At 48.7% G+C, this 20,586-nt stretch overlaps 1 protein-coding gene and 1 long non-coding RNA gene across 5 annotated transcripts in view; both read left to right on the forward strand.

Moving 5' to 3' along the window:
• Positions 1-1,682: 1,682 nt before the first annotated feature.
• LOC308587193 lies at positions 1,683-8,148 on the forward strand. Its single transcript, XR_014008284.1, has 2 exons — positions 1,683-1,805; positions 7,904-8,148. It is a non-coding gene; the product is annotated as an uncharacterized lncRNA (long non-coding RNA).
• Positions 8,149-10,550: 2,402 nt separating this feature from the next.
• PRRX1 (paired related homeobox 1) overlaps positions 10,551-20,586 on the forward strand; it is an 82,029-nt gene continuing 71,993 nt past the window's right edge. For 2 of the 4 annotated variants that reach the window (XM_081194527.1, XM_081194528.1), the window contains exon 1: positions 10,553-11,378. In XM_081194527.1, the coding sequence (XP_081050653.1) occupies positions 11,135-11,378 (244 nt within the window). In that variant the 5' untranslated portion in view covers positions 10,553-11,134. Of the gene's footprint in view, positions 11,379-20,586 lie in introns of all 4 variants that reach the window. The other 2 variants (XM_081194529.1, XM_081194526.1) reach the window with 2 other exon arrangements.

The raw sequence follows: 20,586 nt of genomic DNA on the forward strand, positions 1-20,586 counted from the left end.
AACTTTGTTGGTCTGGTCATGTTGTGCAGATGGCTGATTATCGTCTTCCAAAGCAACTACTCTATTCCCAACTTAAGAATGGAAAGCAAAATACTGGTGGACAAAAAAAGAGGTTGTGAAAGATGTTCTCAAGGAAAATCTAAAAAAAATGTAGTATAAACACCGACAACTGGGAAACACTGGCCTGCGAGTGCTCCAATTGGAGAACAGCCTTTACCAAAGGTGTCATGGGCTTTGAAGACACTTGAACTCAGGACGCAAGGGAGAAACGTGCTAAGAGGAAGGTACACTTGGCAAACCCTCACCGTGATCACCTCCTGCCCAGAAACCTATGTACCCACTGTGGAAGGACGTGTGGATACAGAATTAGCCTCCACAGTCACTTACGGACACTCTGCTGAGACCATGTTCATGGGAGACAATCTTACTTAGCTATGAGAGATCACCAAAGAAGAAGAAGGATGCATATACACTGTAGCAAGAGACATGACCATTGCTTTCTGAAAACTCATGTAGATTCATGTTTCCATTTTAATAGAAACATTTAACAGTAGTCCAGGGAAAGTGTTTTAAAAAATAAAAATATTTTAGCCCAGATAAATGCTGGACTTAATGCTGATTTTCCTGCTGACCTTCCTTTTTTTTGGCGGGGTGGGGTGGGATTCATATAACTTTATTCACAAATGCAACGTTTTGCGCAGCCAGTGTCCAAACTGCAAATTCTATAACAGCCATTCCAAACATTCCCATTTATTACAGTTTTTCCCCAAAAAACAACACAACATGCACTTAAAAAGATGCTTAAATGAGTGAAGGGTATGCAAATGGCAGAATTCTTTTTAAAAGATTAAAGACGAGTTTAAAAGTCAATGAGATTTTAATTAAATTAAATGGTACTTTAATGGGTACTTACTAGGGAGATTTATGGAAACACATAAACTTGGTTTCCATGAGGTGGAGTCTGAGCTTTTAAGAGTTACCTTACGGTGCTTTTTCCTGCTGCAATATAATACCCCAAATATTTGTAAGTTGTGACTAAACATTGAAGTCTCTCCCCGCCCCCCTTTTGCAGGGGTGAAGGGGGAGATCAGTGGTGCCAATTTGTCTGCCCCTGTTCTGATTATTGGATGCTTTTTTTTTTTGTAAAGGAGAGAGGCTGTGGGGGGAAGGTTTCTCCCTTCAGGGCTAGAGATATCTGATATCCATTCTAAGTGCAGCCAGAAGGACAAAGTTTTGTCTCAGACTGCAGAGAAGGGTGGGTGGGTGTGGGGAGAATGGTCAATGGGTTTGTTTGTTTTTTCAAAAAAACAAAACATTTGTTGCAAACTTAGCAGGAGATCTGTTATTTCCGATGGGCAATTATGTCCGTTTCAGTATTTCGGATTCAAACCGATTCCCCCTTTCAGGGATGAAAAAATATTGATACTTTAAAAAGAGGAGGGGGTTAATGTGTATTTATTTATTTACTTATTCTCCCTCCTGACTGCCCCTGTCTCCTGTCTAGAAGTGCTATCCAATGACCCCTGGCACTGATTAAAGTTTCAAGATGACCCCAAAGAGCTTTCCTTGCGCTGGCTGGTTATAAAAGTTGTTTTAACTACTGCTTCAGCCAAAGTCCGGGCTTTTGCTGTGCAGAGTCTCAGACTGTTCAGTTCCCAGGCAGGGAGGACTATGTTAAAGAGCAGATGAGCTGGAAAGAGAAAATGCTAACTTGGAATATGGTTCTTCCTCTTAACCCACAGAATAGCATCTCACTGTCTAAAGGCTTGTGGAGAGGAGTGGAGAAGCATCTGGGTGTTTGCCAGGTAATGAATTCGTCCTAGCCAAGGTCTGGTTAAGGTGGTTGTGGGTGCAATTCCCAAAATAGAACCTCTTTCCTCCCAGAAGGAACCAAATGAAACAAAGAACCACAAAATCAGTTTTATGGCATCTTAAAGACCAACACTTTCATTATGGCATGAGCTTTTGCAGGCTACAAAAACAACAACACACAAACCTCTGAGCTTACCTGCCTGCACATTTTGATTTCTAACTTTCTTTAAAGGAGGCTAATAAACTTACTTTTTAAAACGATAGAGTCTGGGACCCCTTGCCAGCATAGGCCCTGGTACCAGTGCTCCAGTTGTTCCATTATAATCGAGCCATGTTCAGATCCAGTCCCCACAAGTGACACAGTATCCATGCTGGAATAATCCCTGATTGTCCGTATGGCTGGTGCCAAATATCACTAGCTGCACAAAGGCTGCCTAATCTATGGAACAGCACTATTTCAGGTTTCGGTTAATGGGAGGTGAGCAAGAGGGCTTTCTGTGGTTTCTTGAGGCCAGCGGCTGAATGACAGAATCACACCTGGCAAGTGACAATAGTGTGAAGTTGCCAAAACAGTGACATAGGAAGCAGCTTTTATAATGAGTGGTATATATATATATATACAGTGGACACTCGGGTTGTGAATGTGATCCATGCGGGATGCACATTCACAACCCGCAGCGTTCGCAACCCACGGTGCTGCGTCTGCGCATGCGTAAAGCACAATTTAGTGCTTCTGCACATGCGCAAAGCACAATTTAGTGTTTCTGCGCATGTATGACCCCCGAAACCCGGAAGGAAGCTGTTCCGGTACTTCCGGGTTTCGGCGTGTCTGTAACCTGAAACAACGCAATCTGAAGTGTCTGTAACCCAAGGTATGACTGTACTGAGGTACATCTGCCTCACTATTCTCTACTTGTAACTGGTACTAGGTCTCCAGAGTGTCAGGCCAGACTCTTTCCCAGCCCTCTGTGGAGAAACCAGGGACAAAACCTGCTCCACACAGGACAGACATACTACCTCTGAGCTACAATCCTTTCCCCAAACCTGACAAAGCTCATGCCACGATTGCACCAGAGATAACTACTGACATAAATCAGATTTTTAAAAAGACACAAAATAAAGAGGGGGTAACCATGAGAAGGCAACAGGTTGGGAACTGGGTCCTGTAGATTCTGAGCAATAAGTAAGATAGAGAAAAGTCTAGTGCAGAACCACCCTTATTAGCCTGGGTCCAGAATACATAACCTTTTTGTCTGGAACAACCCTCCATATACCAATCTTTGAATGCCTCTTCCAAAAGCAATATTTTAATTAACATTGCCGACTTACTCTCATGTTCTCAATCAGTCTTGTAATAAGATGCAGTGAGTGCTGAATGCTAAAACTGACATGACTGCATGAGACATGAACTCAAACATGAGTTTTTAATGTTTTGGAGAGAGAGAATAAACTTTGGTTTCAAGTTGCTGCCCTGTTGCAGACTTGATTGGACTCTGATGGTCTGCTCACCCTAAAGTTGCCTGAGGTATTTGGTGCTCTAAAGCCTAATTCTAAACTGCTTGTGGCATTTCTAGATGATATCAAGATGTTTGGATTTTTCGTGTGTTTTTTTTAAAGTTGAATTTACAGTGGAAAGTTAATGTAGGCTACCTAAGCCCCAAAGAACCTTCAAATAAGGGCAAGATGGAAGAAGTTTGCATTAGCCTTGGTGGGAGCCTTGCCTTATTTCCGTGTAAACACATGCTTGACTCTACATGTTTAAAATGTAACTGCAGGAGATTGTTCACATGTGATCGTGTTCATAGGGGCTGCTCTGGAGGAATAATAATAATAATGCGAAACAATTAGAGTAAGCAGTTCTATCAACTGTGGGAAATATAGAATTTTATGGAGCTGTACCAAATACAGTTGTACCTTGGAAGTCAAATGTCCTGGAACTTGAATGTTTTTGCTCCTGAATGCCGCAAATCCGGAAGTGATTGTTCTGGTTTGCGAACGTTATTTGGGGACCCGAACATCCAAAAAGGCTTCCGCGGATTCTGATTGGCTGCAGAAGGCCTTCAGACTTCCTTTTCCCCAGTGAGCAATCCCAGCCAATCACAACTCAAGTCATAGCCATGATGCCTTGGTTCCATGATGAAATCATGAAGTCGATTTAGAGTCAGGGCATTGATTCCTGGCCTCAGTATACAAACATTTTTTGCCGCTTTTTGTAGGTCTTTGAAGCTGACAAAATGAGGAAGGCACTTGTGACAAATGCAGGATACATTGCACATGAGTGATGAGTGGGGAGAGGCCTTTGAGAAGGTCACATTTTGGGGGTGCCTTTTGAATTATTCTGCCCTTCTAATTTTGCCACCCCTAGAATTGAGCTGCCCTAAGTGGCCACCTTGTGGTTAAACCATCTGTAAAGGTAAAGGACCCCTGACCATTAAGTCCAGTTGCGGACCACTCTGGGGTTGTGGCGCTCATCTCGCTTTACTGGCCGACGGAACCGGCATTTATCCACAGTCAGTTTTTCTGGGTCATGTGGCCAGCATGACTAAGCCGCTTCTGCAAAACCAGAGCAGTGCATGGAAATGCTGTTTACCTTCCTGCTGAAGCAGTACCTACTACTGCTAGTATCTACTTGCACTTTGACATACCGGTACTTTCAAACTGCTAGGTTGGCAGGAGCTGGGACTGAGCAATAGGAGCTCACTCCATCGCGGGGATTCGAACCGCCGACTTTCCGATCGGCAAGCCCTAGGCTCTGTGGTTTAGACCAGAGCGCCACCCGCATCCCTTAAACCAGCTTTGGGAAGAATCAAATTATTAAATGCTATGGCACATCAAATACTCCATGCTTTGAAAATCCAGGGTACCAGGAAGAGGGGTGCTAGCTTAACCTTCTTCTGAATGCACTGGTTTCAGGGGCCTAGATGTTTGTGGGCAAGAGTTCAATCGCACAAACCTCACCTACAGTCTAAAATGGTATATTCCAAATAGAATTGGCACGCTGCAGGAAAAAGCTCTCGCATGGCTATCAGTAATGTGTGAGTCACCCCCAATTGTGGCAGAAACCACCGGGTTTCCCTTGATCTAGCAATGGTTATCCTTATCTTGAATGTAATGTGCAAAGACACATCCGTCATGTCTGTGTTTATGAGACCGGGCCTCTCTCTGTACGTTTACCTGTGTCTGTTTCTATGTGCACACATCCTTTTGAAGGGCTTATGGAACTGTGTGCCAGTGCCCTGCTAATACCTTTAAAAAGGTAAGGGTTGGCATAGAGTGCCAGGAGTCTGCTGTGTCTTTGGCACCCAGGGATGACAACAAACAAGAGCAGTCAGAGCGCTGGTGCGAGATACTAGCCTCTTTTAACATTCTGGCAGTTCTCAGAATGCGGGTCATGGGAGGCATAAGTTGTAGTTAATTTCTTTAAAAGAAAGTTGCCAAAGGGAAGGGCTGTATGGTTGGAAATGTACAAAGCAATAGCAAATGCCTGGGATTGCTCTCTCTATTTAGATGTAGAAGATTTAGAAGATTTAGAAGCCAGTCAAAGAGTTCTCCACACAATGCACATTAAAAAATTGTAAATAAAATACAAGCTGAAATCCACAAAACTCTTTAAAAAATGAATATACATCAAATAATTATCTTTAAACCACATATGGAAACAGCAAAACATTTCAAAAAAATATAGCAAACTAAATGCCTGGGTAAGCTTGCTGGAATAAAACGAGTTTTCAGCAGTCATCTAAAACGTAACGAGAGCACCTTCCAAAGGACGTATCCTACCACACTAAAAGATCAACTTCTTGCAAACCTAGAGTCAACAGGATGTGGCACTTATAAAAGCAATAGATCCACAGATCAAAATATTCCAAGAGGGGTGCCTGTGGAAAAGTAAACTGTCCCCAAGCCATTGATGGCTCTTATGGCAGATTATAAACGCTTAGCATTTTATATAACAATTTTGAATCGCCAGCATGCATTATTTTGCTGTACTCCTTACAAAAACCCTCTCAGGTAGGTCAATGTGATTATCACCCCCATGTTGCAGACAGAAGGGTAAGGCTTGGATTTAGGACAAGAGACAGGAATCAGTCCAGAAACTTCCTGAATGGCTGGACAGATGAACAGTCACTCTTCTCCTCAGACTGAACCTGTGTTAAGTGATCTTGATGACACTTGGATGTTTAAGAACACAATAAGGGCCATGTGGAACCATACCAAGTCCCACCTAATCCAGCAATAAGGAGAAGATACAAATTTAGGGGGATGCGGGTGGCGCTGTGGGTTAAACCACAGAGCCTAGGACTTGCCGAACAGAAGGTTGGCGGTTCGAATCCCCATGACGTGGTGAGCTCCCGTTGCTCGGTCCCAGCTCCAACCTAGCAGTTTGAAAGCACGTCAAAGTGCAAGTAGATAAATAGGTACCACTCAAGCGGGAAGGTAAACAGTGTTTTCATGCGCTGCTCTGGTTCACCAGAAGTGGCTTAGTCCTGCTGGCCACATGACCCGGAAGCTGTACGCCGGCTCCCTCAGCCAGTATAAGTGAGATGAGCGCCGCAACCCCAGAGTCGCCCATGACTGGACCTAATGGTCAGGGGTCCTTTTACCTTTACAAATGAAGGAGCATGAACTACGATGATCCTTGCTGGATGGACTGTCAGTCTGATCAAGTAGGCATGCGCTGACATTCTACACTCACCCTTAACTGGTTGTGTGGAAAGCTCTGTATCTGCTCTGGAAAGAAGCTCTTGTTTGACTGCTATGTGTGGAGGCGCGAGGACAAGACACCCCATGCACACCCAGAAGTATGTTTATCTCCTACTTTTCTGGGTTGGGTTGGTGTTTTCAAAGAAGGGGCATGGTCAGAGGGTGCAGGGCTCAATGGGCGGGCCTGCCTGCAAGAACATTCTTCAGCCGAACACTCTGGCAGACAAGAGAGTTGCGAGGCTCTTGCTTTCGCTTGGTCTCCAGAACTTTTGTCTCCGGCATGGTAAAATACCCTGGCACCATCCCGCACAGCTGCTTGTGTGCGAGAGAAGGAGAAGTCAGAATAAAACGGCCTCCTCCCAAGTCCCAGCTCCTTAATTAAACGCATGGCAAGAACCGGGAGAAGCACATCTGGATTCAATCTGCACGGGCCCTTTGATGGCATCAGATGTTCTTTTCCCTAACGGAGGGTGTGTGGAAATTCTGGCCTGTCTGTGGCAGCTTGGAGCCCAGACTGGCTCCTGTCACTGAACCCCAGGGGCCCTTCTCCTTCCCTGCTGTCGGCTGACCCCTGCACCACACTCAGCCCCACCCCCACCCCCGCTTCAGTCCTGTTATTTCCCCCGCTCAGAGAGGCACACGGGTCTTGTGAACAAGGGCTTCATGTTTTGCCTGCTTCACCTCCACTCTTTTCTCTCCAGCGAGGCTATGGGACAATTCACACAAACTTTTTCAGCCGCACTAAAAAGTGTTCTTTTTTTAAAAAAATTATTCAAAGTGATAACAAGACATATTATCCAAAAACATATCCTTATCCCCCCCATTTTTCCTTCCTCCCCCCTCCCCCCCCACAGAACCCAACCCGACTTCCCTCAGTTCCAGTCTTTGGTTTCTCCAGTAATGCTGTTTTCTGCATGTTACAAAGTTGTATAGATCCTCAAACTGTTTAGCTGATTATTATCAGTAAAAAAAAAATTGTGGATGTTTATTCAAAACCTGCCAAGGAGTCCAGTTCGCTTTGTTGCGTCTTCAGATACTTTGTGAAAGGTTCCCATTCATCCTTAAAGTCACAGTTATCCTTGTCCCATAGCTTATATGTCAGTTTTGCCAGTTCTGCATAGTCCATCAGTTTTTCTTGCCAGGATTCTTTAGTTGGGGTTTCTTCAATCTTCCATCCTTGTGCAACCAGAACTCTTGTGGCCGTTGTTGGATACATGAAAATGTTTTTCAATGTTTTTGGCAGGTCTTTCCCTACAATCCCCAACAAAAATGCCTCAGGTTTTTTAACAAATGTTAAATGGAACATTTTCTTCATCCGCACTAAAAAGTGTTCAAACCTTAAAATGTAAAATGTAATCCGATGGAAACATTCACCTTTGTCATTCAGGTGATAACTGGCAGCTAAACGTGCAAGAGGAGTTTGAAGTGCTGGAAGCTGAAATGTCAAGTTCTCCCTGCCTGTGGTATTACATTTATGATGGCCCAGTCAGACACCATGGGAGAACAGACATCTCTGTGATGGAATGGGATCCAAAGGACTGTGATGTTCCCAACTTTTGGATTTCCACAGCAGAAAAACGTGTCTCATTTATGAAGTTTTCTTTGATAAACAGTTTCCTCAAACTGTGCAAATGTCTTTGTTTTGTTTTAGTGACTTCTTTCAGCTTGTATTACTGAGGCTGAGCCCAACTCTCTTTGAATAGCTTTGGGCAAATGTCTATCAGGGGTCAGCAAACTTTTTCAGCAGGAGGCCGGTCCACTGTCCCTCAGACCTTGTGGGGGGACAGGACTATATTTTGGAAGAAAGAAAAAAAAAGAATTCCTATGCCCCACAAATAACCCAGATATGCATTTTGAATAAAAGCACACATTCTACTCATGTCAAAACACCAGGCAGGCCCCACAAATAACCCTGAGATGCATTTTAAATAAAAGGACACATTCTACTCATGAAAAAACACACTGATTCCTGGACTGTCCGCGGGCTGGATTTAGAAGGCAATTGGGCCAGATCTGCCCCCCGGGCCTTAGGTTGCCTACCCATGGTCTAGATCAGGAGTGGTTAACTTTGGCCACGCTGACTGGGCTGATGAATACAACAACATCTGAACAGTGGCGTAGCATGGGGGGTGCAGGGGGGGCGGCCGCACCGGGCTCAACATCTGGGGGGTAGCTTTAGGGGGCACAAATCCACGGGTTAGGGGGCGCAAATTACTTGCCTTGCCCCGGGTGCTGACAACCCACGCTACGCCACTGCATCTGAAGGGCCATCTTCTCCTCACTCCTGAGCAAACCTTCCCAAGTTTTCCCTCTGAAGGTCTCCTGAGAAGGAAGAAGTAGTAAGCAAGCCATCATGCAATGTTGTATTGTGTAAGGTGCATGCACGATGTATGTTTGCATTTATATATTGTACGTGTTCAAAGCAGTGAGAGAAAATTCACACGCACCACACATGGATGTCTGTCTTTGCAGACAATGGAGTGTGCCTCTGGAGGTGAAGTCAAACAGCTAGGAAATCACAGTGCCTGAAATGGTATCTCGCATCAGCTTATGATCCAGCCAAAGTTGGGAGATTTTTACTTCCGTTGATTCTAATGGAAGAGTTAAACCAGGCTTCCTCAACCTTGGCCCTCCAGATGTTTTGAGACTACAATTCCCATCATCCCTGACCACTGGTCCTGCTAGCTAGGGATCATGGGTGTTATAGGCCAAAAACACCTGGAGGGCCGAGATTGAGGAAGCCCAAGTTAACCATTTCCTTCACTTTCTCATACTGGAAACAACGAGCCTTAAATAGGTTGTCCATTGCCTCTTAGCTTTCTAGGTGGACAGAAAAATAGGGGTTTTTTATGGTTGATCCAGCAATGGTTAAGAATGGTGATGTCCAATTGGTTTCCATGGGAGATTTAAAGCACACTTCACCCTCCCACTGATATTTACAGGGCTTTAAAATGCTCATGCTGATTCTCTTAATTTGGAGGCGGCTACCTCTTTCTGATCCCAAAGACTGCATCCATTCTTGGCCAACCCTTTGGAGAAGCACAGGAGCTGTAGTGTGGCTACCCTTCTCTCTCTGACACCAGCCCCCCCCAAAAAAAATCATAAACGCAGCATAAATAAATATACTGAATTTTATTGTCTACCTTATGTAACTATTGAAATATGTACATACTGAAATATGGAAGCAGCAAGAAGAAAATATGCAAAGCAAACAAACACAAGACCTGGCTCGTGGATGGAGGTTCATCATCGTCTAGTGAGGCTTGCATATGTCAATGAACCATTGCGGGTGCAACAATCCCACCATAAAGCTTTCCTAACGAGCACAAGATCGTCCCTTGGAGCTGGTTCATTCATCGACTGCTGAGTGACCAAGTGATGGACAGAGAGCTTAATCAGCCGTGTTTTATTCAAATTGATGCACAGCAATAGGAATAATACATATGATGTGCGCGTCTGAACCAAAACTGTTGCAACTGCAGGAAACTTCTTCTTTTTTTTCTTTTTTTTTTGGTAACCTTCAGCAGAAGCTGAGCTGATGCCCCGTTTCCTAAAGTGCTTCTGCAACCTCCCCCCCCCATGCAAATGAGATTCTCCAGCAGGACCTTAAACTAATCCGCAGCAGTTAATTGGAAAAACAAATAAGCAGACCGTGTTGGGAGTCACCGCCTGCGTCCGCCTGGGCTTCGCAACTTTCGACCCGACGTTTGGAGGAGGGGGGGGGCGCAAAGCTTCAATCTTTATTGAAGAAAAAGCCTCTCGCGTGCGCTCTCTGGGATCAGATGCCTGCGAGCGGGTGGGGAAGTGGGTCTCTAAATCCGAGTGTGGGTTTGGTGAGTCTGGATTGGTAGGGGAAAGTGGGGGTGGGGGGGGAGAGAGCTTGCCGGGGGTGGGTGGAGGAAGGAGGTCTGTAAAACGTCAGAAACAGCACAAAGCCTTTGCCACGTAATTAGAGGCTCCTATTAAGTCTGGGTCTGCCCTCCCCAGGGTCCCTCCAGCTCCCCCAGCCCCACCCACCCACATGCCAGGCTGAGCCTTTTGAAGTGCCAGAGAGCCGCTCGATCGGGAGAGGGAGGGGCGGGTGCGCAGCAAGCGAAAAAGAAACCCGCTCGAGCTCCCCAACCAGCCTCCTCCTCCTCCCCTTTCTTCACCAGGCAGGCAGGCAGCAGAGAGAGAGGGGATCTGGAGTGGCGCTCCTGCGTCCGTCTGTCGGCCGGTCGGAGCACTCCATCTGCAAGACCTCAGCCCCTCCCGACGGCCCGCCTTCACTGCTAAGCGCGCCGTCGAAGGAGCGCGCCCAGTCAGGGAGACGCGGGAGGATCGCGAGAGCCACCGGCAGTCCCATTGGAGGCGCCCTGCGATTCAGCAAGAGAAGGCACCCTTTGGATCCCCGGCCAGGTCCTGCCGCCTCCCGGGTTTGGGCCGCTTTGCGCGCTTGGTGTGGATTTTCCCCTCTGGAGTTTTACTCGACGGCACTTCGGAGAACAGGCGGCAGTTGCTGCGGGGTTTGGGGGAACGTGCGTAGCCGGGGACCCCCTTCAAGCTCTGCTCTTCTTCCTTGGCTCCCTTTCTCTCCCCACCCCACCCCACCCCGTCTTTGGCCTGGGGGCCCAAAGCCATGACTTCCAGCTACGTGCACGTTCTGGAGAGGCAACCGGCCGTCCTGCCCACGCGTCTGGAGAGCCCCGGGAACCTCGACAGCCTCCAGGCGAAAAAGAACTTCTCTGTCAGCCACCTGTTGGATCTGGAGGAAGCCGGAGACTTGGTGGCAGCGCAGACCGACGAGGGCGTCGGGGAAAGCGGCCGCAGCCTCCTGGAATCGCCGGGCCTGACCAGCGGCAGCGACACGCAGCAGCAGGACGGTAAGTGCCGCGCCGCGAAGCAGCGGCTTCCTCCTGCCCAGGCTCTCGACTTGCGAGTCGCCGAGACTTGGACTGGTCTTTTCTGAAGGGTCCGCCCTCGCCTTCCCGGAGAGTAAGCCGGAGTGGGGAACTAGGACGGGTGTGAAATAGCCCCGTTCAAGGGGACTAGTTTAGAAGACTTAGGCGCCTTCTAAACACACCCAGCGCTTTTTTAAAAAAAACAACCCCGTGGGCTCTCGGTTTCTGAAAGTCATATGCAAAGATAAACATGGGTAAAATAATAAGTAAAGTAAAATACACGGCGGAGGAATAATGTATGTTAATGCAGGGGAAGATCTGTGCCAGTAGTCAAGGCATGGTCGCATCACACCCAGAACCAAGTTTAACATTTGTCGAATCGGTCCTACTCGGCTTTGTTCCGGACCCACTAATCCAGATCAGTTTAATCCATATTATCAGCCTCCCGTAGACGAATTGTCGGTGCAAATTAGAATCCCCACCGCCTCCTTTTACTACATTTTGTCTAAAGAGCAGGGAAGGTCAACACGCGCGGTTGAGGCGGGTCGTCTTCGGATGCCCGGGTTAATGAGATGCGTCCGGCAAAGGGAGCGAGCACTGCCAGAGACCGGGAAGCGGGTCCCGGGAGCTGGCGAGGCCTCCGGTTAAGCTGTGTCTAGGTGGTGTGTCTCTGCGAGCATCTCTGCTGCCATCGTAGGGTAGCAGGGGAAAAAGCGTCGCTGCTCCGCGCAGAATCCACCAAAAAGTTCCGCTGCGCGCGTCTCGTTGAAACGAACAGCAGGACAGATACGCGCGGTTTCCCCGGGGCTTACTTTTACGCAGGAGAACTCCCTAGACCTGCTCCGGAGCTGAAATCCTGCGGACACTTTTTTGAGAAGAGGTCCTGCTGATGTCAGCATCGGCTTCTGAAAAAGCAGGCGTGGGTTGTTGAGCCGTCCGTCGATCAAAGCCTCTAGCCCTCGCGTCTAATGCTCTAAGCGACTTTCCAACACAGAGACGCGCACGCAAGCAAAACTGGGAGCACCGCAATCCCCAGCCGGCGTCTTCCCTCCCGGAGAGGTTTCTGCGATTTGGATTTTAATTTTCCGCAGTCCGGGTTGTTCCAAACTTACCAGCGTCACTGCTGTGATTATTTTCAGTTCAGAAAGAGCACAGCTTTCTGTTGTGTGTGTGCGTTTTAAGGGCGTCTGTATAAAATGCACAATATAATAGTATAAATGCTTTTCAGCCCCCCCCCCCCCCCGTTTGGAAGAGTTAGCTCTGGAAGTTATGGGTCCTTCCATAACTGCAGAAGAAGGAGCCGGTGATGCAGGTATCTGAGCCAAGAAGATACTTGGAAGTCTGGTTTATTTTAAGCTAAATACAGACACTCGTTTTAAAGATAACTGAAAGTAGCGTCATCTAGGAATCCTTCTGCATTAAGCTCCCTTTTATCCTTCGGTCCCTCGCTGGTCAAACACGTTTAAACACCACAAAACCCTAGGCCTAATTCTCACAAACAATAGCTAAACTGTGTCGGGCTTCAGAATGCCACCGGACTGAATACTCCTTCCGCAGGGAATCCTCCTAGTTCTCTAAGGATGGTAAGTTATTTTATAAAAGAGGAACAGTCAATCACGTGGGGCCCCTCCTGCAGTTTGGAGTTGTACAGCCGAGACCCAGGCTCCCCTCCTCATCTGTTGTGGGGGGCGCGCGGGGAGGGGGAGGTAGCAGGTTGCGCATCTTTCCGAAAGAAAGAGGGCCTTGCATAATTTTTCTAATATTGGGATCGATAAATAACAACAGCAACTGCTTAAGTCTGTCTCCAGGAATGAGTCTTGGGGAAAGATTGCTGGGCCAGTCTGGGAACAAGTGTTGGGCCAGCCACACCCAGGGGCTCTGTAGTGAGGCGTGCTAGGCAGGCTTACTCCGAAGCAAGTCCCATAGAACTTAGCTGGACCCCCTTTGCTTGAAACCTTTGCACCAGGTACAGATTCTCAGGTGCACCTTTTCTCCCCCATCCTTCCGACGGGGCCTGACTCCCCATAGGCTGGAGGCCTAGGGATGTGGGAGACTTGGTCTGCGAGATCCAGCCGGCTTTCAAAGGCTTCCCGTCTCATTCACTGCAATGGAGGCAATGGGACTCACAATTGCTCGGCTTGGACTAGAGTGTGCCCGTTGTTTGGTTGGTTTGTTGGTGTCTGTTGCATCTCATGCAATTTCCCCGAAGCTTTTTTTACTAAAAGCTTTTGGACTTTGCTTCGAGCTGCTAGCCAAAGCCTGATTATTTAGGAGTCCAGCTTCACGTGAAATAATTCGCTCCGGATTGCGAACTGTAGGAGCCGAGCGAGGATCGACGCCCGGTCTCCGCCGGCCTATGCAGAATTCACGCAGGGCGAAAAAGCGCCCGTTTCCTTCGGACCCAGACTCTCACTTTGCCTAGGAAATCAAACGAGCTATTCCAGTATAATACAAGAAAAACAGGGCCGCAACAAGCTGCCTCCACAATGCAGACGCATTCCGATGTTATTCACTGGATTTAGGATCGCCTCGTTCTCTTCGATTCCGATCCAAGACATATTTGATCAGAATTGCTCACGTATCAAAATCGTCCCGAAATTTCTCGGGACCACCAATTTATAGCCAGTCTGTTTTACAGCGGTTTAGGGCTAGGAGCAAGTGGGTTGGGTTTACTGGTGAGTAAATACGTCGTGGATCGGAATCACGATCGAAGAGAGCCTTCAATCACTCAAGCCAAAGGACATAATCCGATTAAGACTGCTTTGGGAGTGCAGCCTTGAAACACGAACTCAGAAGTTAAGTCTCCCCTTTTCCCCAGCTTGTCGAGGAAGAAAGATGCGTTCATGGGCGTAGCAAAGGGGGGGGCAGGGGGCAGCTGCCCCCTTAATCAATAAAAATCAATACAAATCTGAGGTTCTGCCCCCCCTAACAAAAGCTTGCCCCCCAATCCTGGCTACGCCCATGGATGCGTTAAGGGTTTTCTGCATTGGACTGGAGTTGCTCGTTGACCTCTCCAAACCACTTTATCTCGGGCTATTGGAGCCCACGCTCAGCCCAGAAGCAAAGGCTTGCTGGCTCTAACCGGTTTCTAAAGCATTTCGCCCAGGTTCTAAGCACCTTCCGAGGAAGCCCGGATCTATTCCTTTGCAGTTTAGGCCCGAGGAGTCATGCATTCGCTTCCTTGAAAACAAAACCCATTTGGAGACAGCGGGACGGACTTCCGAGTCGGCCTGCCTTTCATCCGCACGTGTGAAAAAGGTCGTCGCACCAGCAAGCCATTGAAGCTGCGCGGTCCCTTCTTGGCTCCATCCTAGCCAAACCTCCCTTGCCTGCCCCGCTCCTTTGACGCCAGAAGTTGCCGGAAGAGCTAAAGAAATCCCGCGAGTGCGTGCACAGGACTCCTGAGAAAGAGAAAAGCGCCGAGGGCAGGACCTCGAGCTGCATCCTGAGCATCTTAACCGGGGAAATAATGCTTCTGTCGCGGAAAGGGCGCAGACCTTGGCGAGCATTTGGGGCGCGCTCTCCAACGGGCAATGGCGTTGGCCCCGAGTTCCCTGCTCCTGGCGTGGAGCTGCTCGGCCAGAGGCCTGCCTCGGGGTCTGGCTGCAGGCGAGCTCAAATTCAGATTTCTCCCATGTCGCGCCCTCTCGTCCTCTTTTGGGGTCTAACCCCTAGGAAGTCAATGCGCTTGTGGGACTGACTTCCAAGGAAGCGCGCTTAGCCCGGTAGCCTTTTAAGCACAGCGTCGCGGCTAAAAGGGGCGAAATAGCAACTCATCCTTCCCCGAGGGTCCTCCGTAAAACGACCCAGGCCCGTATTGTCCTTGGGAAGGGCAGCCTGCGGGATTTCAGCAGGCTGGGTACCAACGGGTTCCAATGTTTCTCAACCCTGACTCCCCAGCAGTTGCTGGACTACAACTCCCATCACCCCTAGCTAACAGGCGGAATGCAAGTTCAAGTTCCTCAACTCCTCCGCTTTGGTTCGCTGCTCCCTTCCACATGGGCGGCCTTCTACTCTCTCCCCCTGCCATCCGATGTGGCGTGGAAATCGGGCTCGAATGGGTGGGGAGACACAGCTTCCTGCTTAGAGCTTTCCTCTTTGCGACAGGGAGCAGAGCTGTCCCGGGTAGGAGCGGGGTGCATTTTGAAGGGGGTCCCTTGAAGGCGAAGGGGAGCCTTCTCCTCGGGACCCGACTCCTTCCTGTGCCCGCCGAGGAAGAAAGGGTGCGTGCGGGAGAGTCAGGGTCGCCGGGAGTATTTTCCCGGGGTCCTGAACCCTCTTCGGAGCATCACGAAGGCCCTTGTAGAGTTGGAAGGGACCAAGAGCGCCATGTAGTGCAACCCTCTGCGATGCAGGCGTCTCTTGGGTGTTCGCTGGTGCTGCTGGAGCGGAGAAGTGGCTCCGACGCGGGAGAGAACGCGCGCAATATTTACGCATTCCGTGTTCCCCTATAGCTGTGCCGTCCACCTACAAAAAAAAAACCACACGGGTGTGTTTTTTGTAGGGAAATCAGGGCGTAGTTGTCCTTGTTTTTAAAACAACAACAGCCACCTTGGCCACACTTTTACCCCTCCAAGAAAAATCAAATAACTTTGCAATTGCAACTGTGAACCAGGCCGTTTTGGGGAGGCGAGAAATTTAAAGTGAGCAGTTGTCTGGCAGAAAGAAATGGAGGGATCGCGTTTACAGGCCACCCTAGCCACGTCTACTAAGCTCTGCTGAATTCAGTGGGTGGGTGTGGGTTTACCCTCCGCGTCTTTCCCTTTCGTTCAAGCGCGCGGTGAACAGGAAACCCTCGCGCGCTTCCCCCGTTCGGGCAGTTTGTCTAAAACGGATTCTGCTTTGCACAGGGGAGCCGTTAACACGCGCGCACTTCTTGCGCCCGTCCAAGTCCCGGGCAGGCGATTCTCTCCCTTCATCACAATGACCGCCCCACCCCCGGCAATGCAGAGGGGGGCGCCGGGCTCGGAACTAACCCGCAGAGCTCCTCCAAGAGCTGCCGAGGGCAGGGAGGAGACGGTGCTGCGTGCGTATGTCTTTAAAGCGTTTGGTTCTTTCTGAAATGTGCCTTTGCTCCAGGTCCCTCTGTAGGTGGGGGGTGGGGCAGGGGTGAACCCGCTAGCGAAAGCTGACTCTGTCCGCCTTGGCCAAGGACATAAAGAGAATATGAACGGGTGTCGGGCTGAGCTTCGTAGCTCCCTCCACCCTGAAAAGTTGTGGAGAGGGTGGGGAGGGGAGAGACAGCGAAGGTAATAAGAGGTGGGCCCGAACAAAGATTTGCACCACAAGCACAAGTGCCTGGGAAGAAGAAGACCTGTCCATTTCACTGTGACTTACTTTCATGTAGTAGTCCGGGAGACATTTGACCAAGGAAATGTAAACTTCAATCCCCACAGACTTTAATGACCGGGAAAATGCACAACTGGTTGTCCCCAAACATAAGATGCGGGGACCCCCCCCTCCCCAAGCTGTTCGGTTTCATTAACCACTTTGGGCTGCAAGTTTTTCACTCGCACAGAATTCGTCCCGAGGCTGAGTTGGAAAAGCAGCGAATTCCCAACTGTGGTGAAAAAGAAGTTGTTGATAAACGACGCCTTCCTCTTAAAGAAACTGCCTGGTTTTGTGGCAACCATCCGTTCAGTGCTCAATAATAACTCTGCTTGCGGAAGGACCTTCCCTTCCCATTTTGTCTGACGAAGAATTCTGTCTTGCCCCAAAGCTTCCCTGCTCTCTCACCTTTGGTCGGATAAAAGAGAACGACCAGGCATATAAGTTTCGGGACTGACAGATAATCAATTTATCCGAGCTTATTTTATGTCCCTCGGGTGGGTGGGAGTAGAGAACCCTGGTGCAACTACGCTGCGATGCAGTTGGGGGGCTGGGAGTGCTGGGAGGGGGGCAAGTAAGCCCCCCTGCGTCTCAGCGCTCGCTGGGGGGGGGGGTGTTGGGCAAGGCGTACAGAAGTGAAGGAAAGAACTTGCTTTTTCAGTGGTGCCTGATGAAAAATTCTGTCTAGTTCGAAAGCTTGCCTGTACTGGCATAATTGTGAGACTACAATGAGATGAGGATACACCTTGGGTACGAATCCAAAGGAAGAAAACACATTTAGAGGGAACCCTCGAAATATAAAAGGCAACTCAAGGGCGATCTCCATAAATCTATCCACAATAGGAAAGGGGCCAGGAGGATACTGAAATTCGCAAGAGCTTCTTCTTTTCCCATCTTAAGGGTCTTAACAGTCTGCAGACAAAGTTCATCAAGGTTTCTCCCTCTGCTTTGTCCAAACACTAGTCTCTTTTCCTCCCTCAGAAATCGAAATGTTATTGAGCATCCGATTTGAAGAAGAGTTCTGTGTAACTCGAAAGTTTGCGCCTCACCTTGTGAGCATAGGTTGGTCCTATTCAGGAATTTATTCTATTGTGAATTTTGTTCTGAAGTGAGCTTAGAAAAGGGGAACTGGAACTGCAGCAGGTCCTGTGATTTGGGGGGGGGGGGGGTAGGGTCCCCGCAAGCAGCTAGGGCCCGAAGCGAAATCATTTGATTCCAAAATGTCTCCTCGTGGCCCACGAATGTTTGGTTACCACCTGGCCGTTACGGATGTTTCGAAAGTTTCTTTGCTGTCTGGTTAAACTTAGAGAGGATTTCCTGCCTTTTCTTCTCTTTTCTGAATGCCTCTGCAGCTGACATAACTAACCCCTAACGCATCAGCACCTAGATTTAAACATAAACGCAGCCTGAATTAAGCGCCTCGAAATTCCACAGATTCCAACAGGGGACAGATGCAGCCGATGCCTGCTTCTTTGCCAAGCAAGGTAAATAAAGGAGTTCCGATGGGGCTTCTCCCGAAGGAAAAACGGATGAGATTTTTGCCTTAAGCATCTGCACAGTTCTTCTTTTGAAATGAGCGCGCCTTAAAAGTGCTTAAGCTTGGCTTGGGTCGCTCAGTTAAGCTTCGAATAAAACTTGACTATGCTATCCTAAATTTGTTTGACAACGCCATCCATTTGTACGGGGCTTCCTTCCCGTTAAAACTACGTAGTTCCTTGAAAGCCAGTGCCATTCATTCATCAGTGGAGCTGTCTATAAAGCCAACTGCTCCCACCTGAAAATTTATGAATGGCTTCGTTTCGCTTGGCATTGCGGCGGTCCCTTCCTCGGGATGTTTCCAGCGGTCCAAGAGGCGCCTTCTCCTTCCAGAGGCCTCTCCAAGGCCGGGACGTCTCTGTTGAGCCTCTGGGAGCGGAGGGACAGCGGGAGACGTCGCAGAGCCCACGCTCGCCCGCGGACAGGCGCACGTGTGCGCTCCGCAACCGCGCATTTCGCACTCAAGCACAGGAAGGCAAGCGCTCCACGTCTACGCCTGTTCTTCCTTTTCGAAAGGCGGATCAATGGGGACTCGCCTCCTTTGATTCCGACAGCCTTGGATGGCGAACAACGTTCGCTTTCAGGCGTGAAAGGGTCCCGGCGCCGCATATTTTTTCCAAATCGGGGGCGCAGTCTTACCCTCTCGTTTTTTATTTGTTTTTTTCTAATTGTCCGAAAAGGAATTGTGACCCTGGCTTCTTTTTTTTAGTTTTTTAATAGGGGGGGTGTGTGCTCTAGAGTCCGATTCACAATGCAGTTAGCATGGGTGCTGGGATCCGAAAAAGTGAATTGGCACGGGTTCGCTGTCCAAAAGGGGAGAGGAGAAACTCCCTGCTTGGGGTCTTGCCCCGTGATGGTGGGGGGTCAATGCCAACCTCTCCATCTGTGTGCTCTCAAAGGCCTCCCTGCTGGAAATGTATGAACGAGGACTTACGTACGTCAGCAGGAGAAGCTGTTGCAGAGAATAATACACCCTACAAAGCTCCGCTTTATTTAAATATAGTGGTACCTCGGGTTAAGAACTTAATTCGTTCCGGAGGTCCGTTCTTAACCTGACACTGTTCTTATCCTGAAGCACCACTTTAGCTAATGGGGCCTCCTGCTGCTGCCGCACCACCAGAGCACGATTTCTGTTCTCATCCTGAAGCAAAGTTCTTAACCCGAGGTACTATTTCTGGGTTAGCGGAGTCTGTAACCTGAAGCATCTGTAACCCGAGGTACCACTGTATAAGAGAGATCCAGCCCAATCTTGTGAATTATTGCTCAAAAGGGTTGCGAGGGATCTACTACTCTCGAGTTAACCCTTAACAAAGGGTTGCCGCTGAAGGAGCGCGTGCCTGCGCGGAAACCTGTGGGTTTCTGACTGCTTGCCTCGTTTGTGGGCAAGTAGGCATGGGCAGGATCTAACTGAGCGCCCTTCGGACTCGTTGCCTTAAGGGAGTTTTCCATTTGAGGATGATCCGTGCATTGGATTGGGCTGTCAGTAAGAGCATTTGCGGCAGAATGTGGTGGCGTGGCAGACAGGGGTGCGATCTTGAATATTTTTTTTGGGGGGGGGAGGTAAGCCCTGCCCCGCATAATCGATCAAATGATGCGGCGCGCACACTGTTTGAATGGCAATGCCCATCAACCTTTGGAGGGCCTTGCCCCCTTAAATATTTGGGGGGGCACCGGGGGCACAGACCCCTCGGTCCCTAGCAGTTGGCTCCTATGTTGGCTAGGCCATTGTCTTCCTCATATAACGGGTCCCCGCCTTCTGATGGAAGAGATATCGTTTCCGTTGTGAAGCACACAATTAACATGCTAATTAACACGTTTCTTTTCTCTGCTTCTAGGATCCCGATAACTCGGGGTGGGGCGGGAGGAAGGAGGGGGGGGAGAGAGTGCATGGGATCTTTTAAGCAGGGTAGATAATTATTTAAAATTACTCAGATTACATAATTTAAATTACTTTAATTATGACACTACCACGACTACAGGAATAAACCGGGGTTTGCTTCTGCTGCTCTGCTGCGAAACACTTTTTGGGGGGGTATCAAAACAGTGTTTTGTTTTTTAAAAGGATCACACGTTTTAAAGTAAAACTAGAGTAATAATAAAAATAATAACAACATGAGCATCTCTAACCTCCTACACGCTGGCTTGTGGGCCCTTGCTTTAAAACTAGTTTTAAATACAGTGGTACCTCGGGTTAAGTACTTAATTCGTTCCGGAGGTCCGTTCTTAACCTGAAACTGTTCTTAACCTGAAGCCCCACTTTAGCTAATAGGGCCTCCTGCTGCCGCTGCGCCGCCAGAGCATGATTTCTGTTCTCATCCTGAAGCAA

This window comes from Podarcis bocagei, assembly GCF_964188305.1.
Source record: "Podarcis bocagei genome assembly, chromosome: 5".
Taxonomy (NCBI): Eukaryota; Metazoa; Chordata; class Lepidosauria; order Squamata; family Lacertidae; genus Podarcis; species Podarcis bocagei.